General features: G+C 57.6%; 5 protein-coding genes across 5 annotated transcripts; 3 read left to right on the forward strand and 2 right to left on the reverse strand.

Moving 5' to 3' along the window:
* Window positions 1–921: 921 nt before the first annotated feature.
* Window positions 922–3,698, reverse strand: P884DRAFT_244980 (cytochrome P450). Its single transcript, XM_069440402.1, has 3 exons — window positions 2,973–3,698; window positions 2,834–2,871; window positions 922–2,735 (listed from the first exon to the last, which is right to left on the reverse strand). The coding sequence occupies exons 1-3, from the start codon at window positions 3,373–3,375 to the stop codon at window positions 1,173–1,175; spliced, it is 2,004 nt and encodes a 667-aa protein (XP_069296717.1). The 5' UTR covers window positions 3,376–3,698; the 3' UTR covers window positions 922–1,172.
* Window positions 3,699–5,467: 1,769 nt separating this feature from the next.
* P884DRAFT_260554 (uncharacterized protein) lies at window positions 5,468–8,033 on the reverse strand. The gene is made up of 3 exons (XM_069441467.1): window positions 7,586–8,033; window positions 6,930–7,476; window positions 5,468–6,767 (listed from the first exon to the last, which is right to left on the reverse strand). The coding sequence occupies exons 1-3, from the start codon at window positions 7,655–7,657 to the stop codon at window positions 5,728–5,730; spliced, it is 1,659 nt and encodes a 552-aa protein (XP_069296718.1). The 5' UTR covers window positions 7,658–8,033; the 3' UTR covers window positions 5,468–5,727.
* Window positions 8,034–9,293: 1,260 nt separating this feature from the next.
* On the forward strand, window positions 9,294–11,061 carry P884DRAFT_278251 (cytochrome P450; the record flags this gene model as incomplete). Its single annotated transcript, XM_069443167.1, has 2 exons — window positions 9,294–9,472; window positions 9,576–11,061. 2 exons carry the CDS (start codon window positions 9,294–9,296, stop codon window positions 11,059–11,061), a joined length of 1,665 nt encoding a protein of 554 aa, XP_069296719.1.
* A 2,701-nt stretch (window positions 11,062–13,762) lies between these two features.
* P884DRAFT_300424 (major facilitator superfamily domain-containing protein) lies at window positions 13,763–15,538 on the forward strand (the record flags this gene model as incomplete). Its single annotated transcript, XM_069444762.1, has 3 exons — window positions 13,763–13,846; window positions 13,997–14,915; window positions 15,072–15,538. The coding sequence occupies 3 exons, from the start codon at window positions 13,763–13,765 to the stop codon at window positions 15,536–15,538; spliced, it is 1,470 nt and encodes a 489-aa protein (XP_069296720.1).
* A 1,297-nt stretch (window positions 15,539–16,835) lies between these two features.
* Window positions 16,836–22,123, forward strand: P884DRAFT_285599 (CTP synthase N-terminus-domain-containing protein). Its single transcript, XM_069443778.1, has 14 exons — window positions 16,836–17,192; window positions 17,232–17,399; window positions 17,895–18,004; window positions 18,048–18,382; window positions 18,483–18,697; window positions 19,261–19,284; window positions 19,545–19,582; window positions 19,620–19,769; window positions 19,825–20,077; window positions 20,179–20,203; window positions 20,270–20,297; window positions 20,361–21,446; window positions 21,508–21,554; window positions 21,609–22,123. Exons 1-14 carry the CDS (start codon window positions 16,999–17,001, stop codon window positions 21,717–21,719), a joined length of 2,784 nt encoding a protein of 927 aa, XP_069296721.1. The 5' UTR covers window positions 16,836–16,998; the 3' UTR covers window positions 21,720–22,123.
* The last annotated feature ends 70 nt before the right edge of the window (window positions 22,124–22,193 follow it).

The raw sequence follows: 22,193 nt of genomic DNA on the forward strand, positions 1-22,193 counted from the left end.
TTTGTGCCACCTACAGTGCTGCCGGTGCTAAATCCGAGCCTACCGATGCTCCAGGGGGGCAGGTGGTGCGCCCCGTATCGTCCGAAGTCTCACCCTGCTGCTGTGGCGCGGTGCGGCACGGCGGCACGGCGCTTTGCAACAGTTACCACCCACCCTACTGCTACGCCGCACGCTAATGACACTTATCAGACAAGATGCATATTTTTTCGTTTTTGCAAAGGGAATGCTCCGAGTACCCCTCCCTATACGCAGTCCAACAACGCGGTTCCTTAATTAGGTAGGTACTATACCTAAGGTACGTGGTTGAGCGTAGGTCCAAGCCGCAGGGTTGCTACCTGCACGTAATTAATTATGCCAGGATGGACACAGCTCTGTGTGTTCCACGCAGGGCGCTAGTATCCGCTGAAAGATCATGTTTTAGTGTGGTGCCTCTGCTGCTTTTATTGGGTATTAATCTTAATAATTTGCTTATTTTTCTGTCGCTACTTCCTTTTTCCGGACTGCTTGCGAGCGGAGGAGGGAATAGAGGAATAATAAAGTCTGAGGGGATTCGGCCGGCCATTCTCCGAACTCGTGATCCTTGCAGTGCCTTCCATTGAGACGAGCTCGGATCCACTTGTCAGGAGATCGGTTTGAGAGAGAAGGGTACTTTGGGGTAAGGAGGCAGAGGGCTCGTAGACCCGGGAGATAGTTCGCCATTAACCTCCACGGCCCGTAGTTCTACATGACTAAGTTTCGTTTTTGGCTCTGATCCAGTCGGTCTTTAGTTCACAGCTCCGTGATTTCATACCACAATCTATACATCAATTTGCAGTAAATAATACTGAAAAGTGTCCAAGTTGTCTAAGGCACAGAGACGTATTTAGAAATCAAGCTAGCGAGTAACTGCTTAAATAATAGTTAAAAAGCAATCACTTAGATGCTACAGCCACGAATAGCAGGTACCTTACATATTTACAATTGAAAGAGAACTCAATCTAACCCCCCTCCGTATTTGAGTTTCCCCCCTCCATCATGTTGCGTAAAATAATGGGTATCTCTCGTATGTTCATACCGTCATCTTGCACCACCTCTTCAGAAGGAGAATAAAAAGAGATCAACGGAAAGGAAAGCAGAAAAAAAAAGAAAGGAAAAGAAAAGAAAAAAACAACTCTTCTCCTATTAACATCCCGTCAGGGTTCCCTGGGCTTCCAGACGAGGGGCACGCGCTCCGGGTGCAAGAGCTGGAGCAGCAGGCCGCCGTAGCCCGTGTCGGCCTCGACAAAGTCGAGGAGGCGGGTGCGGGCCTCGGCAAAAGTCTCGCCGTCGCGCAGCTGGGGCTCGACCTTCCAGTCCCGGAACAGGGCGGCCAGGAAGGCCACCCACTCGACGTGCGAGAAGCGCTTGCCGGGGCAGTCGCGCGCGCCCTCGGACCAGCCCAGGAAGTTGCCCCGCGACGGCGGCGGCAGCAGGATCTCGTCCCCGTCCCCGTCGCCAGCACCAGCACCGGCAGCATCGACGGCGGCGGCGGCGTTGTTGAACCCGGTATTATTCCCCGCGTGGCACGTCAGCTGGCCGTCCGCCGTGAGCACCTGGTCGCGCCGGGCGATCCACCGCTCGGGCCGCCACTCGGCGGCGTCGGGCCCCCAGTAGCGGGCGTGCTTCTGCACGTACAGGTAGCTGGGCACGACGAGGGTTCTGGGCGGTACCGTGATGCTCCTCGGACCGCCCATCCCCGGCCCGCCGCCGCCGCCGAGGGACAGCTGCTGGGCGCGGCCGGCCGTCCACTTGACCTCGCACACGGGTGTCTTGACGCGCAGGGTCTCGTACAGGACGGCGAGGCAGCGGCGGAGGCGGGGGAAGTCGCCGTGGTAGGACCACTCGGAGCGGGGGCGGGTGCCGAGCACGCGGCGGATCTCGGCGGCCACCCAGGACTGGACTGACGGGTTGGCGGCCAGGAAGAAGACGGCGTAGGTGAGCAGGTGCGCCGTCGTGTCGTGGCCCGCGAAGCTGAAGACGAACATGTTGCCGTAGATCTCGTCCTCGGTCATGCCGCCGCCGCCGCCGCCGCCGGTCTTGCCGGTGCCGATGCCGTAATGGCCAGCCTCCTCCCAACTCTCCTCCCCCCCTTCCTCCTTCTTGTCGTTCTCATCCCTTTGTAGCTGCTTCTCCCAGTCCTGATTTGACTCATCTATGCTCTTCCCCAAGCGCCCCCGTGACTCGCGGACGAGGGCCCCGATGAGGGTGTAGTCCCGCTTCGTCTTCTTGTTCTCCCCGTTCTTCCCCTGCTCCTCCTCCTCCAGGACCTCCTCCTCCTCCCTCAGCGCGCGGAGCTCCCGGCGATAGAAGGAGGCCATGTGCCTCTTGAACTCCTCGCAAGCGGCGCCGAGGCGGCGCCAGGCGGGCGGCAGGGGCAGCCAGGGGCAGGTGAAGAAGCGCGGGGTCAGGGCCAGGATCAGCAGCGCGTTCTCCATGACGGTGAGCAGGGAGAAGCGGAAGCGGGCGGACGCGCTGGTCGGGGCGCGCTCGTCGTGACCCTCGAAGGGGAACGACTGGCCGAAGCAGGCCTTGGCCAGCACGTGCAGCGTCACGGTGCGCGAGTCCTCGCCCACGCTCGTGAAGACGCCCTTGGACGCCCAGTACCGCGCCATGGCCTCGCCCAGCGCCGCCGACTCGTCCCACACCACGGCGTTGCACCGCTCGTTCATGGCCGAGTTGGCGATCCTGCGGATCCGCCGCCACTCGTCGCCCGAGGCCTGGGATAGATCATCCAGGAGAGAAGGTGTAGGTTAGCCAAGGTGCCCCCCGACATGTTTATATTTTATTAATTAACGTGTCAAGCTCGAGCACTTACCGTTGCGATATTGGGCCCTCCAAAGACATCCAGCATCTCTGCGTGATTCGAGAGGGGATTGAATGCCGTGTCAGAAAATTCGAAACCAGCTTCAGAGAAGAGAGGATTTTTCTTTTTCTTTTTTAAAAGATCGACATACTCGTAATCTCGACCCAGCGAGGAAAATCCTTGCCCCGGCGGTACATGCTCATCAGGGCATCCGGATCGGCCAGGTACAGCCAGTTCCGGCACGGGGTGACCAGCACCCAGGCGTCGCCCATCTCGTCGTGGGCCCGCAGCCCATCATCCTCGTGCCAGCCGCGGTAGTTGAAACGGGTGAAGCTGTTGTTGCCCAGCGGGCCGGGCAGCCGCCGGACCAGGGACACGACCTGCTTGTCCACCAGGAGCCACAGCTTGTTGAGGTGGTCGATCGGGATGACGCGGATGGGGACGCCGAGCGTGCGGGCCTCCTGGTAGTTGCAGTACAGACAATACCACGAGTAAGCCGTCCAGGCCGCCAGCCACGCCAGCGCGGCCCAGAGCGTCAACGCGAGGAGAGCCATGCTTTCTCTCTCTCTCTCTCTCTCTCTCCCTCCCTTGAAGGAGAAGTCCACTCTTGTGGAGCCGAGCAAGTGTAAAAAGGAACAGCAGAGAGAAACGGCGAGCAGACAAAAACAACACCAAGACAATCTCTGCCTTGGCCGCAGGATTCTGAAAGGATCGACGGGAACTTGGGTCTCGGGGAGGCCGATGTTGCTGTTCTTGTTGTAGTTTCAAGTGCAGGGCTTCCAACCTGTCGGGGAAGAGAGGTAGAGAATTAATTATAAACACACCTGCTGGCCTCCTCACCTTCTCCGCTCCATTCCTCTCGGAGCAAGTCAGACGAACCAGCCCATCGTTGCCCCCCCCCCCCCCCCCCCCCCCCCCCCCCCCCCCCCCCCAAAAAAAAAAAAAAAAAAAAAAAAAAGAACAACTGGCGACCGATCAGGCTACGAAACGAGAGCGTGCGCCGTCCCCATCGCAACATCCTCCGATACCTACCTACCACACGACGTCAGGGTTTAACACGCATGCCGCGCTGCCACATGCGGTTTCGGTTCAGATACCTGGTACCTGTGCCACATGGTTGGGACAGAGACAGGGGGCACAGTTGCATTGCCTTCCTCGGCCCATCTCGTCTGGTTGGGTGATCTCTCGAAGTACAGAACCGAGCAGCGGCGCGCTCAATGGGAGCCATGCGGAGCCAGATTTTCGGGTGTGAGACGGAAGAGTGGGGGCGAGTGTGCGTTTGCCGGGGGCGGCGTAGCACGGACGCTAGGACATGGCGTACACTATATGTTGAGCGTACAACATGATTACGCGAGCCAGCTGCGGCGTGGCAACGACCCGCTCCGTGCCCCGTTCCCAAGACGAGACAAACGAGAAGTCGAGACTCCGTCCGAGAGCTGATGCGAACATCCCTCCGGAGGCAACGCGGCGCAGTCCAGGTACCGTCGACAAGTCGACCGGCGCAGCGCCAGCACGGCCCGAATAACTAACTTAAGGCAGGCAGCAAAGACACGACGCCCGTTTGGGAAGGTGGGGAGGTAGGTGGGGAGGTACCTGGTAGGTTCCCCGCGTTGCTACTTAACAACAGCCTGCGACCGACCTATCATTTATGGGACTATTGTAAAGGTATGTATGTACAGTACATAACTACCTTCTCTCCCCTCCCTCCCGCTTCCCACAAATAATACTGCTAGTACCTTTAAAAAAAACAGGGAAAGAAGAACATAAAAGCCGCCGACTTTCCGCGTTTAAAAAGATGCGCTACTTAGTTGAGGTGACGACCGAGAGACAGAGAGTCAGAGAGACCGAGGGGGCGTCGTGCAACGCCGCGGCTGTTGTCCGCGGTTGTGGGTAACCGCGCAGGGGTCTGTGATACTACCCCATACGGAGTACGGAGTAGTGGTCTTGGATAATTAGACCGGGCGACTTGTGGTGCGGCGCAGCGCGGTGCTGCTCTGCTCCGGCACCCAGGGCGGATCACCTGACGACTTAGTATATGTAATCCGTACTGCCGCGTCACCATTCAGGTACGCCGGGTCTAATGCATCATTAACGTGCCTCTCCCATTGATGGCGCTTGCGGCTCTCCCGGCCGTGCCACCCCGGGGCAGCATTAGTGCGGAATGCTGAGTCGTGCGGCAGTCAGAGCAGCCCCCAAAACAACCGCCGCGCCGCCCACGTGCGCTAGTTGCCTCGTAATGATTGTATTACAGAATACACCACTTCTCTGCAAGGCGGGGGGAGAATGCAACCCTTCGGCGGCTATCTCGCGCAACCAACCCTCTCTGTCCAGCTCGGGCCCCCATCTGTTTTCCGTCAATGCCGGGCCGGAACGAGCATTCCTTACGGCGTTCCTTCTTATCGACGCTCGGTTCTGTCGAGTTCGTCCCTCTGGCGAAGTGCCTCGGTGTAAGTAAGGACCAATTGATCATCTGAACCCGGGAACGGTCGGCGTGGGATCATTGACTAAGTAATGGAAGCCCTCGGACAAGAGAGGCCGTAGAGATTAGGTACCTTATCTGAGGTAGGCAAGGCATTATGTCTCCTGGGGCGTCTAGGAGAGGAAGTTGAGATGGGGGAACGCTGCAATAACTAATTATTAATGATGCACGCGCCCAACGGCCTGCTCAATCGAAATCGATATCCATCATGATGATTGATACCTAGTAATAATTCATAAATTCAGCACCCCACGCCACGCCAAACCAAACCACGCCCACAAGCCCAATCCGCCGTTCCCCATGCTGCCATTGCATCGCCCATTCCCCAACAGAATGTCCTGTCGCATCAACGACAAAAAAAAGAAGAAGATAGCAGGAAAAGAACAAATAAAACAAAAACGCAAAACGGAGATCACAAAGCATAGAGCTACCGCGCCATCCCCACGGGCCCCTGACCCCCCGTCCTGACGTGGGCTGGCTCGGGCTCCTGCAGCAGCATCTCCTCGCTGTGCAGCGACCCGGGGCGCGCATCCGTAGTATACTGCTGCTGCTGCTGCGGCGGCGGCGGCGGCGGGTGCTGCTGCGCATAATACTGGGGGTGTTGCAGGGGATATGAGTACTGCTGATGCTGGGGATACAGGCCGTACCGGGTATACCGCTGCTGCTGCTGCTGCTGCTGCTGCTGCTCAAGATCGTACCGCGGAGGGTTCTGCTGGTACGGGTCGTACGGCGACTCTACTGCTATTACCCCTTCTTCTTCCTCCCGGACCGTGCTCATGGTCGTCGTCGTCATGGTCGTCGTGACCGTCTTGATTATTTTGTCCTGCGCGGCCTTGCCGTTGTTGTCGTCGGTCTTGTTGTTATTGTTGTTGTTGTTGTTGTGGTTGTGGTCGTGGTTGTTCTTGTCCGTAGACTTAGCGGTGTTGTTAAAATTCCTCTTCCTCGTCCAGTTGTCGTCGTCCTGAAAGTCGACCGTCATGAGGCCCGACGGCACGGAGGGCAACCAGCCGTGGCTGCGGAGCGTCTCGTCGTCGCTGCCGGTCCAGCCCTCGAGGGTCCTGCACTTGTCGAGCAGGCTCTCGTGCAGGTAGTGCCACCGGGCGCGCCAGCTGCGGTCGCCGCGGCGGCGGAGGGCGCTCTGGTAGGCCTTGTCGCGCAACTCCTGCTGCTGGCGGAGCGAGCTCGCCTGCTTGGACCGCTGCACGAAGAGGGAGCGGAAGGAGACGAAGCAGGCGATCAGGAAGGCCACGCTGAACTCGGTGTAGAACCAGAACCAGGTGAAGGTGGCGCTCTGCATCTGCGAGCCCTCGCCCGATGCCGCCATGCTGTACTGCTTGTGGAAGATGCTGCCCCGCACGATCGTGATGGCGATGGTGAGCCACACGAGACTGAAGACGAATGTCAGGGCGAGCTTTTTGCGCAGTGTGATGCCGCTACCCCAGAGGATCCAGACGGGAAAGCACATGACTTTGTTTTGTTTCTCCCCGTTAGCACCATGCGCGTAAATCAAGAGTAACTTTTTTTTTGACTGAGAGAAAATGAGGTGGGGGGGGGGGAGCGGATAAAAAAGAAAGAATAATAAAAGAAATGAAACATGAAAATAAAAAAAGAAGAGAAAACAAAGCGTACTTAGAACGTCGGACACGGCATCAACGACGGCCGAATAGATGGCGTTGGCAAAGATGCGCGTCAGGGCGGGCTCGGCGGCGCAGTGCTCGCTAAAGATGTAGTCGGTGCTGCCAAAGAAGCAGCCAAAGGTCTGCATGCCGATCTGGGTGATGGCGCTGGCGACGGTGAAGAAGGTGACGGCCCACCAGGCAATGTTGAACTTGCGGATGCCGGCGCCGAGGCGCTTGAAGAAGATGAGGAAGTTGAGCTTGATGATGAGCACGCCGACGATGGTGATGTTGACGCTGGCGCCCAGGGCGGCGAACCCCTTCTTGGAGTTGCCGAAAAAGTCCGGGCCCATGACGGAGAAGTCGCCCTTCTCGACCGCCTCCACGTCGTACATGTAGCCGACGTAGAGCTGCACCAGGACCGCCTCGGCGCAGTGCAGCGCCAGCGCCGCCAGCATCAGGTAGTCCTCGAGCACCAGCCTCCGGAAGCACACGTACCGGACGTACGCCCGCATCACGAAGGCCACCACGCAGAGCACGAAGAAGACCCAGTTCAGGACCTAATTATTTGGTCCGATGCCAGAGTTAGCAAGCCATTTTGAAGTTAAGCTGGGAGTAGAGGGACTGCCACTGCTGCTGCAGCTGCAAGTCTGGTCCGCGGCCACCTACGTAAAAGGGGGTCGGGGCAATGTTGTCATTGCCCGTTGGCGCAAAGAGCGCCGAGCTCGTATCGACCGCCATTTGGTTGAAACTTTTCTTCTCTATCCTTTATTTTCTTTTGCCTTTCTTTCTGGTGTTGTTGTTGTTGTTGTTGTTGTTGTTGGGATCCAGGGGGCTGTTCTCTCGGTAAGAGGTACAGATCTGAATGAAGCCCTTAAGTGATGTTCAAGCTTCGACCGGCTCGTGGAAGACAGGGGAGGCCCGGACTCAAGCAACAGAGAGAAGGAGAAGAGCGGTACTGGGTATCTAGAGATCCGATGCACCAGACCGTCATTAATTTGATTTTTATGGTGAATGCTCAAACCAGAGGAGAGGAGACGCCATGGCACCGAAAGTGAAGAAGACCGAGGCGAGAACGGAGGGTCAATCTGGTCATGGATCATGAATCATATCCGCAAGACGGAACAGTGCCGCCCGCTTCTTTCGCTGACCAAGAAAGTTATTCCCCCCTCCCACCCCCCCTTCTCCTCCGCTTGTCAGCGCAGAGGAGTCTCGTCCACGAGAATCTACCTACACACTAAAGGCAGCTCGTTCTCTTGGGAGTGAGACGCAATACGACACCAGGGGAGGATGAGCAGAATATTGCTGCACATCACATGCCATTATCGTCGCACCACTCGAGGTACATGTGGCGCAGGGTGTGACGAAGAAACGGAGGGGCGGCGTAGTCGGTTTCTTTCTGAGCGGGCTGTGTAGCCATGTAGGGTATAGCAACACATACTAATCTGTACCTTGGTGCGTAATAATACGTAATAATGTAACGTACGTACTATGTATGCTAAAGTGCGCTATCTTCGCGCATGTGCTCTGCACCACACCACGCACGCAAGTACTATAGTAATCCCGCTAATAAGGAAGAAGAACAGAGTTCGGCAAAACAAGTGTGCGGCACGGTCCTGTGTTGCGCGGACTCAGCACATACGCTAGTGTAGCGTGTGCCTGTTGGTACCTGCACGGCGTTTGACCGTCCAATGGTAGTTAGTTACCCCCAGTCATCTCCCATCCCTCCCGCCCGTCCCTGTCGAGCCGAGATCGACGTAGCATCGGGGCCCCATTCGCTTGCCAAATGTCTCCTTTCCGCGTCGCTATTCCGCTCTCGCTTTCCTTGTCCCCCCCGGAGGCGCGCTTTGGAGCCAACACACAAACACACACACAACACACACGCACACGCACACTGGGCCCAGACGTAAACCCTGGGCACTGTTTGTCACTTTTCCTTTCCTTTCTTTTCTTTCTTTTTTTTTTTTTGCTCTGTTGGTCCGTTGGGGAACCAACAGCTCCGGAATGCCGGTTGTTCCGCGTTGGAACAGCTGATTCAATTAATAATTGACAACATTTCAAAAGCGGCGTTTTTGCTCGTCCCCCTCCGCCTACACTTTCCATCGCTCTTAACTCTCTCTCCGCTTGTGTTTCAAAGAGGCATCCCCCGCCGCCTCCGTCTCCGTCCTTTACCCACGCCACTCCTCCCGTGCTTATCCCTCTCGCTCCACCCCTCCTCCTCCTCTCTTCTCCCATGGGCCACACCCCAATCTACAAGTTCATCCCCATTTAGTGCATTAGTTGTTGGGCCCGTTCCATTCAGTCCCGGAGTCCCGGACCCCATCCTCCCCTCCAAAAACCAGTCGAGCTTCGCACATTGACAATTGCCCAATCAATCATGGCGCCCACGGTCAGCCTGGTGCTGGGCGGTCTCGCTGCTACCTACGTCTTCCTCCGGGTTTTGCTAACCCTCACCCAGGATGCTCGGGAACCCCCGGCCATCCTGACCGACATCCCATTTGTGCAACCCTTGATTGGCATGATTCGGGAGAAGGCGGGCTTCTACATCCGCCTAAGGTTGGTCCTCCCCTTGCCCCCCCCTTCTTCTACCCCCCACAGGACACGATGCAACCGGCACCCCCCAACAAGGGACTGGTGACTAACACAGAGAGTTCCCAAGAGACGAAACGCGGCTGCCCATCTACACCCTGCGGCTGCCTTTCCAGCGCATCTATGTGGTCAATGCCACCGAGCTCATCCCCGTGCTGCAGAAGCAATGGCGCGTCGTCAGCTTTGCGGCCATCGCGGCCGACGCGGGCAACGTGGTGGGCATCAGCAAGGAGGGTCTCGAGATCATGAAGCGCGATCTCACGAGCGAGCACGGCTTCAGCACGAGCTGGCCCCGTTACATCATGCCGGCCATGGCGCCCGGCCCGGACCTCGACGCCATCAACCGGCGCGCCATCCAGATCTACGTCGACGAGATGGCCCGGCTGAGGGCCCGGGCGGCGGGGGAGGAGGGGCAGCCCGGCAAGGTGGTCGTCGGCCTGTGGGAGTGGACGCGCCGCATGATGGTCGACTCGACCACCGAGGCCGTCTGGGGTCCCGAGAACCCGTACCGCGACCCGGCCGTGGCCGACGCCTGGAAGACGTTCGAGGCCGGCTTCCTGACCATGTCCATGTTCCCGCTCGCCTGGCTCCTGTTCCCCAAGCTGCACGCCGCCCGCGAGGTGGCCGCCCGCGCCATGATCGACTACATGCGCCGCGGCGGCTACAAGACGGCCTCGGGCCTCGTCCGCCGCCGCGTCGAGCACCACGGCGACCTCTTCGGCCTCTCCCTCGACGACATCGGCCGCGGCGAGCTGGGCAACACGTTCGCCGTCCTCGGCAACACCACCCCCTGCGCCCTCTGGGTCCTCTACCAGATCGTGTCGGACGACCGGGTGCTGGCCGACGTCCGCGCCGAGCTGGAGGCCCTGGTCGAGGAAGAGGTGGAGGAGGAGGAGGAGGGGGCGGAGGACGGCCCAACGCCGGTCAGCTCCATCGACCTGGCCCAGATCAAGGAGTCCTGCCCGGTCCTGCTCAGCACCTTCCAGGAGACGCTCCGGTTCCGCGCCGTCAACCCGGGCCCGCGCGTCCTGCTCGAGGACGTCTCGCTCGACGGCGGCCGCACCCTGCTCAAGAAGGGCGCCATGCTCATGATTCCTGCCCCCGTGCAGCACACCGACACGGACGCCTGGGGCGACGACGCGCGCCAGTTCGACCACCGCCGGTTCGCGCCGCCCTCCGCGGGGGACGACGGCGGCGGCAGCAGCGCCCAGGGGAACGACAAGAAGAGGAAGAAGCCGAACCGGGTCGCCTTCCGGGCCTTCGGCGGCGGCCACGTGCTGTGCCCCGGTCGCCACTTCGCCAGCACCGAGATCCTCTCGCTGGCCGCCCTGCTGGTCCTCCAGTTCGACGTCGTCCCCGTCGCCGGCCGCTGGGTCGAGCCCACCTGGGACAACTCGCCCGCCCAGGCCGGCTTCCCCGTCATCGACCAGGACATCCCCGTCGAGCTGCGCCCCCGCGACCCCCGCCGGAAGTGGCGCGTCGTCTACTCGGGCTCCGACAAGGCCATGAACATCGTCGCCGAGGACATCTCGGCCGGCGGCAGGGGCGCCCTCTGAGAAGGGGGACAGGCCATCTTCCTTTCCTCCCGGCCTGTTGGTCTTGTAATATAATTACTGCTACGCATTCGTTGCTGCGATGTGTGTTAGGTGCTCTGTGTACCATACTTGGAATGAAAAGTAATCATCACCTGTTTATTTCCTTATTTTTTTATTCGAAAACAAGTTAAAAAAAAACTTTGAGACCAGGAAGCATTCAAACGTATTCCAGGGATCTGTTTGCGGCTTTCACAGCCTCTAATTACCTAGGTAGGTATATAGGTACCTGTACTAATAATTCGCAATCTCTTTTGGCCATGATACTCCCCCGGCATGCCTACCAAGGTAGGTAATTACGTCTCAGACACCTTGTCTTCTCATTGCCCGCGCTCCCGAACTACCTTGACACCTCCTTCCCTCCATTGAGAAGGGAAGGACAAAGTGAGGCCTTGAGGGTCATTACCACGCGAGTGTATGTAGAGAACCGCTTCCCCGGTGATGTGTGCCGGACCGTGCCGTCTGTGCCCGGCGCTCGGCTGACTCACTATGTACCTTGGCCATGTGCTGCGGATACTACCGTACAAATACATGCATACCATACCTTAGCTACCTGCGTATGCATAGGTACGCTAGTGCATGTATGTACATACATACGGTACAACACGCCGAGTGCGGTGTAATAGTCGCCGCTGTGCCGTAACTCGGCGCCGGCTGTATGGCACGATTCCTTGCTTCGCCCCGTTTCAAGTTTCCACCCCTGGCCACGGCAGGAGACTCCCCTTCTACGGAGTCCCGAGAAGCAGGGTACTTCGTGCCACCTCGCCCCCGCCCGTCCGGTTTCTCTCCCTCGTCTGGTTATCTCGCAGCCTGGAGCCTGCAGCAGCACGGCCCAGAGTCTCGGGAGAGATTGCCCGCAGGAGCGCCAAAAAATCCAAGAGCAACAACCGCGTTAAGAACTGGCTTGGGTTGGATATGCGACCGACATGAAGCATAATCAGGCACCTACCTAACTACCCAATTATGTTTTTCCTAAGGACGATCCGTGCTATACTCAGGTGTTTACGCACTCTGCTTCCTAAGCGTTCTTGCTTGGTTAGGTAATTACCATTCAGATTGAAGCCGCGAGTGCTCATTCATATATATAGGTACCTAGGCAATAGTGTATGGGTTCTAATGTGTCGCGGGATCATATTTGACTTGGACGCACAACTACAAGGTGGGACGTAGTACCAAGATGATTGAAATCAAGAGGACGATGAGACATGATTTATATCATCAGGAATCTGCTGAGAGGAATTCATCCGGCACGGGAGTTGTGACCCTCTGACCTTCCCATGGCTGTAACAATAGCGTGAGAATCGAGCTTGCACTTTAATTAGTTTTCAACCGTCACCGTGACTGTCTCTTTGCTCGTCGCCTCAACCACTGCATGCCAAGATATATCTACCTACCTGCTCCCTGATCCTGGCATTTCAAACCTGTTCCTCCTTTTGAATCATGATCTATTTCTTTCTCTTTTCTATGTTCTTGTTATTATCCCAGAACAGCTATTACTCGAATGGAAGAATACGTTAGATTGCCACTAAAGACATTCCCCTTGTTGCCCCAGAGCTCCTTCGCTTTCAGCTGATATTATATTTGCGCGAAAGCAGCTAGGGGGAATTGCATAATCATGTGGTTCTCACAACCAAGGTCGCAAGAGTTGCCATACCCGGATTCAGGGAATACCGAATGTCGAATCTCGCACGTAAGGTATGTCCAACAGAACTCGTAGGCTTTGCGCGACGCGAAGTATGTACCCAGCAGAAGATATCTAGTTAATTAACCACCTCAATCACCCGGGGAGTTAGCCCTGCCGGCCTCGTCGGTGAGCGAGAGTGAGGTAACGTGACTGGTTCCTTTAGAAGATTCTTAAACATCATAAATCTTCAAACAGAAGGGGCGATACCGCGAGGCCGACATTTGTCGATGAAGACGAGGAGGGTTATGAACACTTGTACCCAAATTCGGCAAGCTCCCCGCCCTTTTCCCCGGCTTGTTGTTTCCCCAAAATATGCCTGCACTCCACAGGCCCCCCAGCCCAGAGTGACCCTGGAAACTGCTCCTTCTGCTCAAACAGGAAGGTCAATGTAACACCAACACACACCATGTGAGGAGGAACTCGCAAAAACCAGCATGGAAGCTTCCGATCCCCCGCACTCGGTACTCTAATTCGGCTGCTGTTGACGGGGAAATTTTAAGGTTATTCGATCTGTATATTTCAATTTGTACAAAAAATATTGGCTAACGGACAAAGGCCGGGCCAAAGCTGGTGAATTTGTTGTGCGGCCAAAGCAGCTCTCCTACGTACACTAGATCACTTAAGTTGGGGTCACTGGGGCCGAGGAGGGATTGGGCGCCAGGGTCCGCCGATCCTTGCGGTTTTCTGATCTTCTCTTCCCAATCACCGGACAAGCATTTCCAGCTCCTCACTTTAATACGTTCTTCTCCGCAAACTCTATTCCAGAAATTCATAGGCGCGCGGGGAGAAAAGCTTGCCCGGCTTCGGTGGTTCTCTGGCCCAAGCCTCTCAAGCCCATCATCCCCGGGCGTTGCTAGCGGCCATCCTGAGTCTCGGAAAACGACTTAGGGTAGAGCAAAAGGAAGGAAGGAAGAAGTAGGAGGAGGACAAAAAGAAAAAAAAAAAGAGAGAAGAAGGAAAAGAAAGGGAAAATCTGTCGCAATGTCATCAGACTCGGTCCACGAAACGGACCCCGAAAAGGCAGCGGCTGGGCACAAGGCCGAGCTTGACGCCGAGACGAACGAGGTAGGTCCGGTCGCCCCTTAATAATCCGAGCTCAATCCTAGGCCCGGATCCCGCGAGAAGAACACTGGGAAGTCAGGCACGCAGCTTGTTATCTTGGATGGTCTCATAATTATACCTGGGACTTGAGGCTGATAATTGAATGATGTTCAGACGACGCCCGCCGACGCCGCTGTCGGCTACACGGCCGCCGAGGAGCGGGCGCTGCTGCGGAGGCAGGACTTGACCATCCTCCCGCTCTCGGCGGCCATCTACTTCCTCTGCTACCTGGACCGGTCCAACATAGGCAACGCGCGCATCCTCAACTCGACGAGCGGCCACGACATGCAGACCGAGATCGGGGCGACGCCGCGCCAGTTCAACATCGCCCTCATGGTCTTCCTCGTCGGCTACGCCCTGTTCGAGGTGCCGTCCAACGTGCTGCTCAAGAAGCTCCGCCCCTCCCGCTGGCTCGCCTTCCTCATGTTCTCGTGGGGCGCCATCACCATGGGCATGTCGGGCGTCCGCTCCTTCTCGGCCACCGCGGGCGTGCGGTTCCTGCTGGGCGCCGCCGAGGCCGGTCTGTTCCCGGGCCTGGTCTACTACCTGACCTTCTGGTACCGCGCCGACGAGCGGAGCGTGCGCGTCGCCTTCATCCTGGCCAGCGCCACCCTCGCCGGCGCCTTCGGCGGCGCCATCGCCTACGCCATCGGCCACATGAACGGCGCCCGCGGCTGGTCCGCCTGGCGCTGGCTCTTCCTCATCGAGGGCGCCCCCTCGTGCGCCTCCGCCCTGCTCGTCTGGTTCTTCCTGCCCGACTACCCGGAGGAGTCCCTCTCCGGCCGCCACCGCCAGGTCGCCATCGAGCGCCTCCGCGTCGAGGGCAGCAAGGCCGGCCACCGCACCATGACCTGGGCCGACGCCAAGGCCACCCTGACCGACTGGAGGCTCTACGGCCACTACATCATCTACTTTGCCGTCTCCCTCCCCTTCAGCTCCCTCTCGCTCTTCACCCCGTCCATCACGGCCGGCCTGGGCTACAAGGACTTGCAGGCCCAGCTCATGACGGTTCCTCCCTGGGCCGCCGCATATGGTGCGTTCTTTGTTTTCTCCCTCCCTTTTCCGTTTTACTATTGTCATTACTGTTATCATGAATTATTTGTCATTCTTTTCATTTTGCTTTGGAGCACCCGGTTGACCAAGGCGCCTATTATTTTTGCTAATATGCGCGCGCGCTCCCCCCATACAGTCACGCAGATTGTTGTCTCGTACTCGGCCGACCGGTTCAACGCCCGCGGCTTTCACAGCGCCGCGCTGGCCCTGGTCGGCGGCATCGGCTTCATGGCGTCGGCGCTGCTGCCGCCCGACGCCTACCTCCACCGCTACGGCTGCCTCATCGTCGCCACGGCCGGCTCTTTCGCCTGCATCCCGCCCCTGCTGGGCTGGCTCACGTCGAACGTGCACTCGACCGCGTCCGTGGGGCTGGCCATCGCCATCAACGTCAGCTTCGGCGCCGGCATGGGCCAGATCCCCGGCGTCTGGATCTACAAGGCCGACGAGGCCGCCAGGGGCTACCCCACCGGCCACTGGTCCAACGCCGCCATGCTGTTCCTCGTCACCCTCGGCGCCCTCGGGCTGAGGTCCCTGTACGGGTATAGAAACCGGAAGCTGCTCAGGGAGAGTGGCGGCCAGGAGGTTCGGCTGTACAAACTATAATTTTGTGTTCAACCAGAAAAATGCGGAAATGCGGGTCTGGTGTTGTTGACTGATTCATTATTAATCATTACGGTTCAGCCACCACCAGCCGAGTCAGAAGGGATCTCGTTCTGATCCTTTCCGTGATTGCGGATGCTATTGTGGGCACAGTCAGGGACTCTCGCTGCCTAATCATGGCCACAGTTCCATCTTCTTTCACTGCCGTCTTCTTGATTAGGATCGGGCTCATGGTCGAGTGAAAATAGTAATATCAAGAATCTCAGCATTGTGCCAACATGATATCCGTTCTCGGCCTGCTGATTTTTTGATAACTAATCATATAAAAAGACATAATTATTGACTTGCCTTGGGCCAAGGCGGTAAGTGAACAACGGACCACTCACAACTCCCATCCCATACTGGGCACTACATCTCTCACAACTAGCTTGGTCCTGACAGGTCACAAACTAGTGCTCTCATATGATCCTGTCCCCACACAATAGGTCGCCTCCCCTTCATTCAGACCAGAACATCATGCTCAGCGTTAAATGACGCTGTAATACACACGCGCCCTAGCAGCCTCCCAACCCTTATTTTTTCTCTCTTTATCTTCTCCTGGGAGGGAGGAAATGGTAGTGGGGAGAAAGGGTTGCAATCTCGGACCTCTTGCCACCTAATCACAACTTGTTTATTTATCAATGTGTCTTATGTTGTTTTGGACTTACGAGTGGACTGTTGACTTGATAATACGCTTGACAATTCAGCCTAGCCCTCGGACTAGTCTGGTCGAAGATATCACAAGTACGGTTCTTCGACCAACCCAAGATATGATGTCTTGTTGCATCAGAGGTTCCGTGGTTCCAGCGGTGCATCGAGATCAGCAACATCCCTTGCGATATTTGCTAGAATCACAGCCGCTTACGGGGTTCGGATTGGGCCAGCGGATCGGATTGGGTGACGTGCTTTTGGGAGAAGCACCCAACACTCGGATCATAAGTCCGTGCAGGCAAGAGCATATTATCTCGGATCCTCCACAGACCATGCTCGAACTGTATTCCCACCCCGCCACCTTCTGACTTGTGTAGAGTGCTGTGGTGGAAGTCGCCGGAGGCACCCAATAGAGGCACACTAATTAACAAGGCAGGTGTCATTCCACCAAGAGCCTTGTTCGACCAACGAACCTGGAATTGCGCCTGCACTTCAAGGTGTCCGGCGTCTCTGGAAGGCGGTCCGGAAAGCGCCATCCGAAGAAGGAGGTATCAGCACCGACTAAGCTTGCGCATGCCCCCAGAAAAAAAGGCGGTCCGCAGTGACGGCGCCGGGATGGGCCCTCGCAACTGCTGAGTGCCCGGTCCTCATATGACGACGAGTAGATATATATCTACGTCTTTCCCACGACCCAGGACCCCGGTTTACACTCGGGGGGGAATAATTTACTCCATGACAGCGTTTGGACAAGACGAGCACAGCAGATATATGTGATGCTAACATGGCCCGCATTTCAGCGCTTATTGCCAGTACTGCCGTCTTTCTTCGCCTTCAACACGCTCGCAGTCCCATTTGGTCTGTCGCGTGGGCCACGGCCGCCGGCCAAGGCTTTGCGCTGCAACCGAGCGTTCTTTGCTGGAAGACCGGTCGGGTCTACCGGGTATGCCACGTTTGCCTCGCCCTCGCCGTAGCTCCCGCCCTCCCGGACCACCACGACCTTCTCAAGGGTCGCATATGGAGGGAGCACATCACCATTGTGTGCCGTTGCCGTTCGGGTGAGGGGCTCTTCGACGAGCAGCTACCGGCTTGGCCTCTTGCTGCCAGATAAGTGGAACTCGAGGTTTCTGGTGGTAGGAAACGGGGGCTTCGCGGGTGGCATCAACTGGTTGGACATGTGAGCGCTTATTACCCTTTGAATCCTCCCTTCGCATACCAGTAACAAGCGACCAGGGCGGCCGGCCCGCGCCTCGGTATGGCCTTGCTCTCAACCGATCCTGGGCACAACTCGACCGCCCCAGACACTACTTGGGCACGGAAGGAGCCCGAGAAGAAAACCGACTGGGGTTGGCGCGCCATCCACGGCTCAACCGTGCTCGGGAAATCCCTCGTGCGCGCATACTACGCGCACCAACCACTCACCTACTCATATTACAGCGGCTGCTCGACCGGCGGCCGCCAAGGCCTCAAAGAGCTGCAACTTTTCCCCGACAGCTTCGACGGCGCCCTAATAGGAGCCGCGGCATGGTGGACGTCCCACCTCAACAACTACGTCGCCCAAGCCAGCCTGTAAAACTTTCCCGTAACCGACCCCAAACACCTCTCCGTCGCCGACAACGCCCTTATCGCAGACGAAGTCATCCGGCAATGCGACCTGGCCGACAGCGTGCAGGATTGGCATTGTCAGCACTCCGGATCGGTGCGCCCCGGACCTGACTGTTCTCCTCTGCAGCGGCAAAGACAACGGGGCCAAGGACGCCCCAACGTCCCGGAAGGCAGATTGTCTCCGCCCGGCTCAGCTCGAGACCGCCCGAAACGCCTACAGCGAGCGACTGGACCCTTTCGGCCAACAACGAGCTCCTTCATCCGGGCTTGACCTTCTCGTCGGAGGGAGAATGGTACCTCATCCTCAACGGCTCCGAGCCGGTGCCCTACGGGATCGGATACGCGCGCGACTTCCTGTTCGACAACGACGACGGCGGCGGCGGCGGCGGCGGCAGCGGCAGCGGCGGCGATGCCCCGCCGTGGGACTGGCGCACGTCCTTCAACGAGAGCGTCGTACGTTACGCCGACGAGCACGACCCCGGGGACGCGACGGCGGACGACTGCGCGGCGCTGGGGGCCGTCCGAGAGAGGGGCGGGAAGGTGGTGATCTACCACGTGCTCGCGGACGGCGCTGGTGCCGACAAATGGGACCGGCGTGTATTGGAATCGGACGTTGGATGCCCTGGGCGGCCTGGGCGGCCTGGGCGGCGTGGAGGACTTCATGAGGCTGTTTCTCGTGCCCGGCGTGGGACATTGTTACCGGACGGCCGTAGATGCGCCGTGGAACTTCGGGGGCGCGTTCCAGGCGGGCCTGATGGGGAGCGGGGTGTGGTCGGTGCCGGGGCTCGAGGATGCGGAGCATGACGCCTTGATAGCGTTGGTCGACTGGGTCGAGAAAGGGAAGCCCTTGGACGGCATTGTCGCGACAACGTGGGAAGACCCAACAAATTCAAGTTCGGGGACAAAGAGACAAAGACAAATCTGTGCGTGGCCTCGGCAGGCGCTGTGGGATGGTAAAGGAGATGTCGACAATGCCACAAGTTGGAATTGCTCGAGTTGAGAAGTCCCCGGGATTATGGATAGATACGAGCCCAAGTTTGGCAGGTTTTGGGTCGATTATCGCTTGACCGCCTTCTTTGTCCGGACGTTGCCCCGCATTTCTGCCTCGCCTGCACTTGATGCATTAGCGCCCGCCGCGGCACAGTGGGCTCGGTGGTGGGGTAAAGCAACTGTTCCTCTGAAGATGTTTGGGGGGCAAAGTTTGACACGATAGTTAAACAATTTGGTTGCTTTCAGATGAAGTGCTCTCTTCCGGGCCAAATTGGAGTTTCCCCTGATCGTAGCACGGGCATAGTCAGGTATTTGTCAAGGGTTACAATCCGTAGTGAACCATTGACAAATATCTCGTCACCCCAGGTCGACTTCCTTTGCCGGAAGCGCTGAAACGGAACGTACTGTAATCTGTGCCATACCTAACTCCTTGTTGAGAGCAGGGCGCAAGAGACCCTGCTGGTTGGGTGGGCTCCAGGCAACCCCTCTGCCCCGCACCCGAGATTTTTGGCTTCGCCTCTCATCGCGTCGCGTCAAAATTTTCCCTTTTCACACCGCCAACCGTCAACGCTATCGAACCGATTACTCCCTTCCCCGCCATTGCAACCTAATAAGTCGACCAAGATGCGTTACGTCCTAGTTACTGGCGGTGTCATTTCAGGTATACCGACCGCGCCGCGGCACGTTCCGCATTTCCTGGGATAGCGAAGTGGCTAACCGACGGCAGGCGTTGGGAAGGGCATCATCGCCTCGTCCACGGGCCTGGTCCGTAGATAATTAACCCTGCGTGCGCTTTTGCTAGCTTGCCACCCGGCTCTAACTCGTGTGCGGCCGCAGCTCCTCAAAACCCTCGGCCTGCGCGTCAGCTGCATCAAGATTGACCCGTATGTGTCGGTTGATGCGGGGCTCATGGCCCCTGCCGAGCACGGCGAATGCTTCGTCTTGTGCTCCGGTAAGTCAAGAACGAACTCCAGGGCGGAGGTTCCGTAGATACTCACATTCCACAGGCGGCGAGGTGGACCTGGATCTCGGCAACTACGAGAGGTACCTCTCGGTGCGGCTCACCAGTGACCACAACATCACGACCGGCAAGGTCTACCTGAACGTCATTCAGAAGGAGCGCCGCGGTGACTATCTCGGCAAAACGGTCCAGATCGTTCCCCATGTGACGGATTCGATCAAGGAATGGATTAGGCGCGTGTCCAAGATTCCCGTCGACGGCTCGAACGAGGAACCTGACGTGTGCATCATCGAGCTTGGGTAAGTTCCCGATTGGTATAATTGTTTTCTTCAACCCCGTGGGGCCGATTGCAAGGTATGAAGCACGTGAGGAGGTGGCTGACTTGATTTTCAACAAACAGAGGCACAATTGGTGATATCGAGAGCGTAAGTTAACGGTCATTGGGGGCTACGTGATATTTGATATGGCTTGGCCGCTCACACAAGTTGCAGATGCCGTTTATCGAGGCTCTCACTCAATGTATGTTCGAAGAAGGAACAGAGCAATTCTCCGTTGCTCGAGACCGGCTGACATTGAAAATAGTGCGCCACGAGGCCGGCAGTGGCAACTTCATGAACATCCACGTCTCGTACGTTCCTACGGTTCACGGGGAGCAAAAGACGAAACCGACACAACACGCCGTCAAGTCGATCCGCAGCCACGGTTTGATCCCCGATATCGTCGCTTGCCGCTGCGAGACGCCTCTTGCCGAGTCTACCGTCGCAAAGCTCGCGCTCCACTGTCAGGTCGAGGCGGACCAAGTTCTCGTTGTCCGCGATATGCCGACCATCTACCAGGTGCCCCTGCTCTTGCGCGAGCAGGAACTCATTCGGCAGCTCCGGGCTAAGCTGGCGTTGGATAAACTGACCATCACGCCCGAGATGGTTGCACAAGGAGAAGCTCTCTGGGATTTGTGGACGTCGGTCGTTACGCCTACGTACCAGGAGGAGGTCAAGATTGCGCTTGTGGGCAAGTACGTCAGATGTCAGGACGCGTACCTTTCTGTCGTCAAGGCATTGGAACACTCGGCCATGCGAATCCGTCGCAAACTCAACCTGATGTGGATCGACTCGTCGGATCTCGAGCCCACGACTGGGGGCGGAGCGGCACAAGCCAAGTACCACAAGGCATGGCATGATGTCTCCACGGCCGAGGGCATCATCGTGCCCGGTGGGTTTGGTCACCGCGGCACAGAGGGGATGATGAGGGTCACCAAGTGGGCTAGGGAGAATAACATCCCTTTCCTCGGTGTTTGCCTGGGCTTCCAGGTTGCGGCGATTCAGTTCGCGCGTGATTTGTGCGGCATGCCCGAGGCCACCTCTGAGGAGTTCGACGCCCAGGCCAAGGAACTCGTGGTTGTCAACATGCCCGAGCTTGACAAGCAGAACATGGGTGGCACGATGCGTCTGGGTCTGCGCAAGACCATCTTCCAGCCTGGCACTGAGTGGTCGCGCGCGCGGGCTCTGTACGGAGGTGTCGAGGTCATTGAAGAAAGACATCGGCATCGGTACGAGATCAACCCGCGACTGGTCGAGACGCTCGAGAAGGCGGGCCTTCACTTTGTGGGCAAGGATGAGACGGGCGACCGGATGGAGGTCTTTGAGCTCAAGGACCATCCCTTCTTCGTCGGTGCGTAGATGCGGCCAGATGGTGGATCCATCCTGGCATAAGATGCTAATTTTCCAAACAGGGACGCAATTCCACGCCGAGTACCAGTCGCAAGTCGTTCATCCAAGCGTATGTTTCTCAGACCTGTTCTGTTCCAGTCATGTCTAGCTGACCGTCGAACAGAGACCCTACCTCGGCTTCATTGCCGCGAGCGCGGGCTGCTTGGACAAGGTGCTCAACCAGAAGCCGGTTGAGCCATTCAAGACCGTCACTGTCCTCAACGGGACCAAATAGACACGACATTGACACGCAAACGATCTCGATGATCCGGTTATGAGACGCTCCGGTCGGGGGATTACGGTTTCAGCGTGAACACGTTGGGATTCTGGGCTTGTTTGGAGAACACGTCACGCGGCGTTTAGTTTGGCATTCTCTCTCTTTAGAGCAGGTGAGGGCCAAGATCGGTCGCCCCGTACCTGAGAAGTAGGGTCGCAAAGTGTCCCCCCCGCGCTTCTAATTATTATATACAAGGCGACCTAGATTCGGCCTTGGAGTTCGGGGTTTTGCTGGGTAAAGGAGCGTTTCCATGCATACGCACACATAGAATAGACGTGGCTGGCGTTCAGGATAAGGGGAGGTCATCTTGGTTTAGATTCGTAGGCTCAACGAAAAATTATATCTCTGCATGGGGAGACACGCACACTCACTTTTTGGCTGGTAATCCGACTGCACCGATTCTTCACGCATTGGCTTGTCTGCGTTCAGATT

The sequence above is a fragment of the Thermothelomyces heterothallicus genome (assembly GCF_042370625.1).
Source record: "Thermothelomyces heterothallicus CBS 202.75 unplaced genomic scaffold P884_scaffold_14, whole genome shotgun sequence".
NCBI classification, from domain to species: domain Eukaryota; kingdom Fungi; phylum Ascomycota; class Sordariomycetes; order Sordariales; family Chaetomiaceae; genus Thermothelomyces; species Thermothelomyces heterothallicus.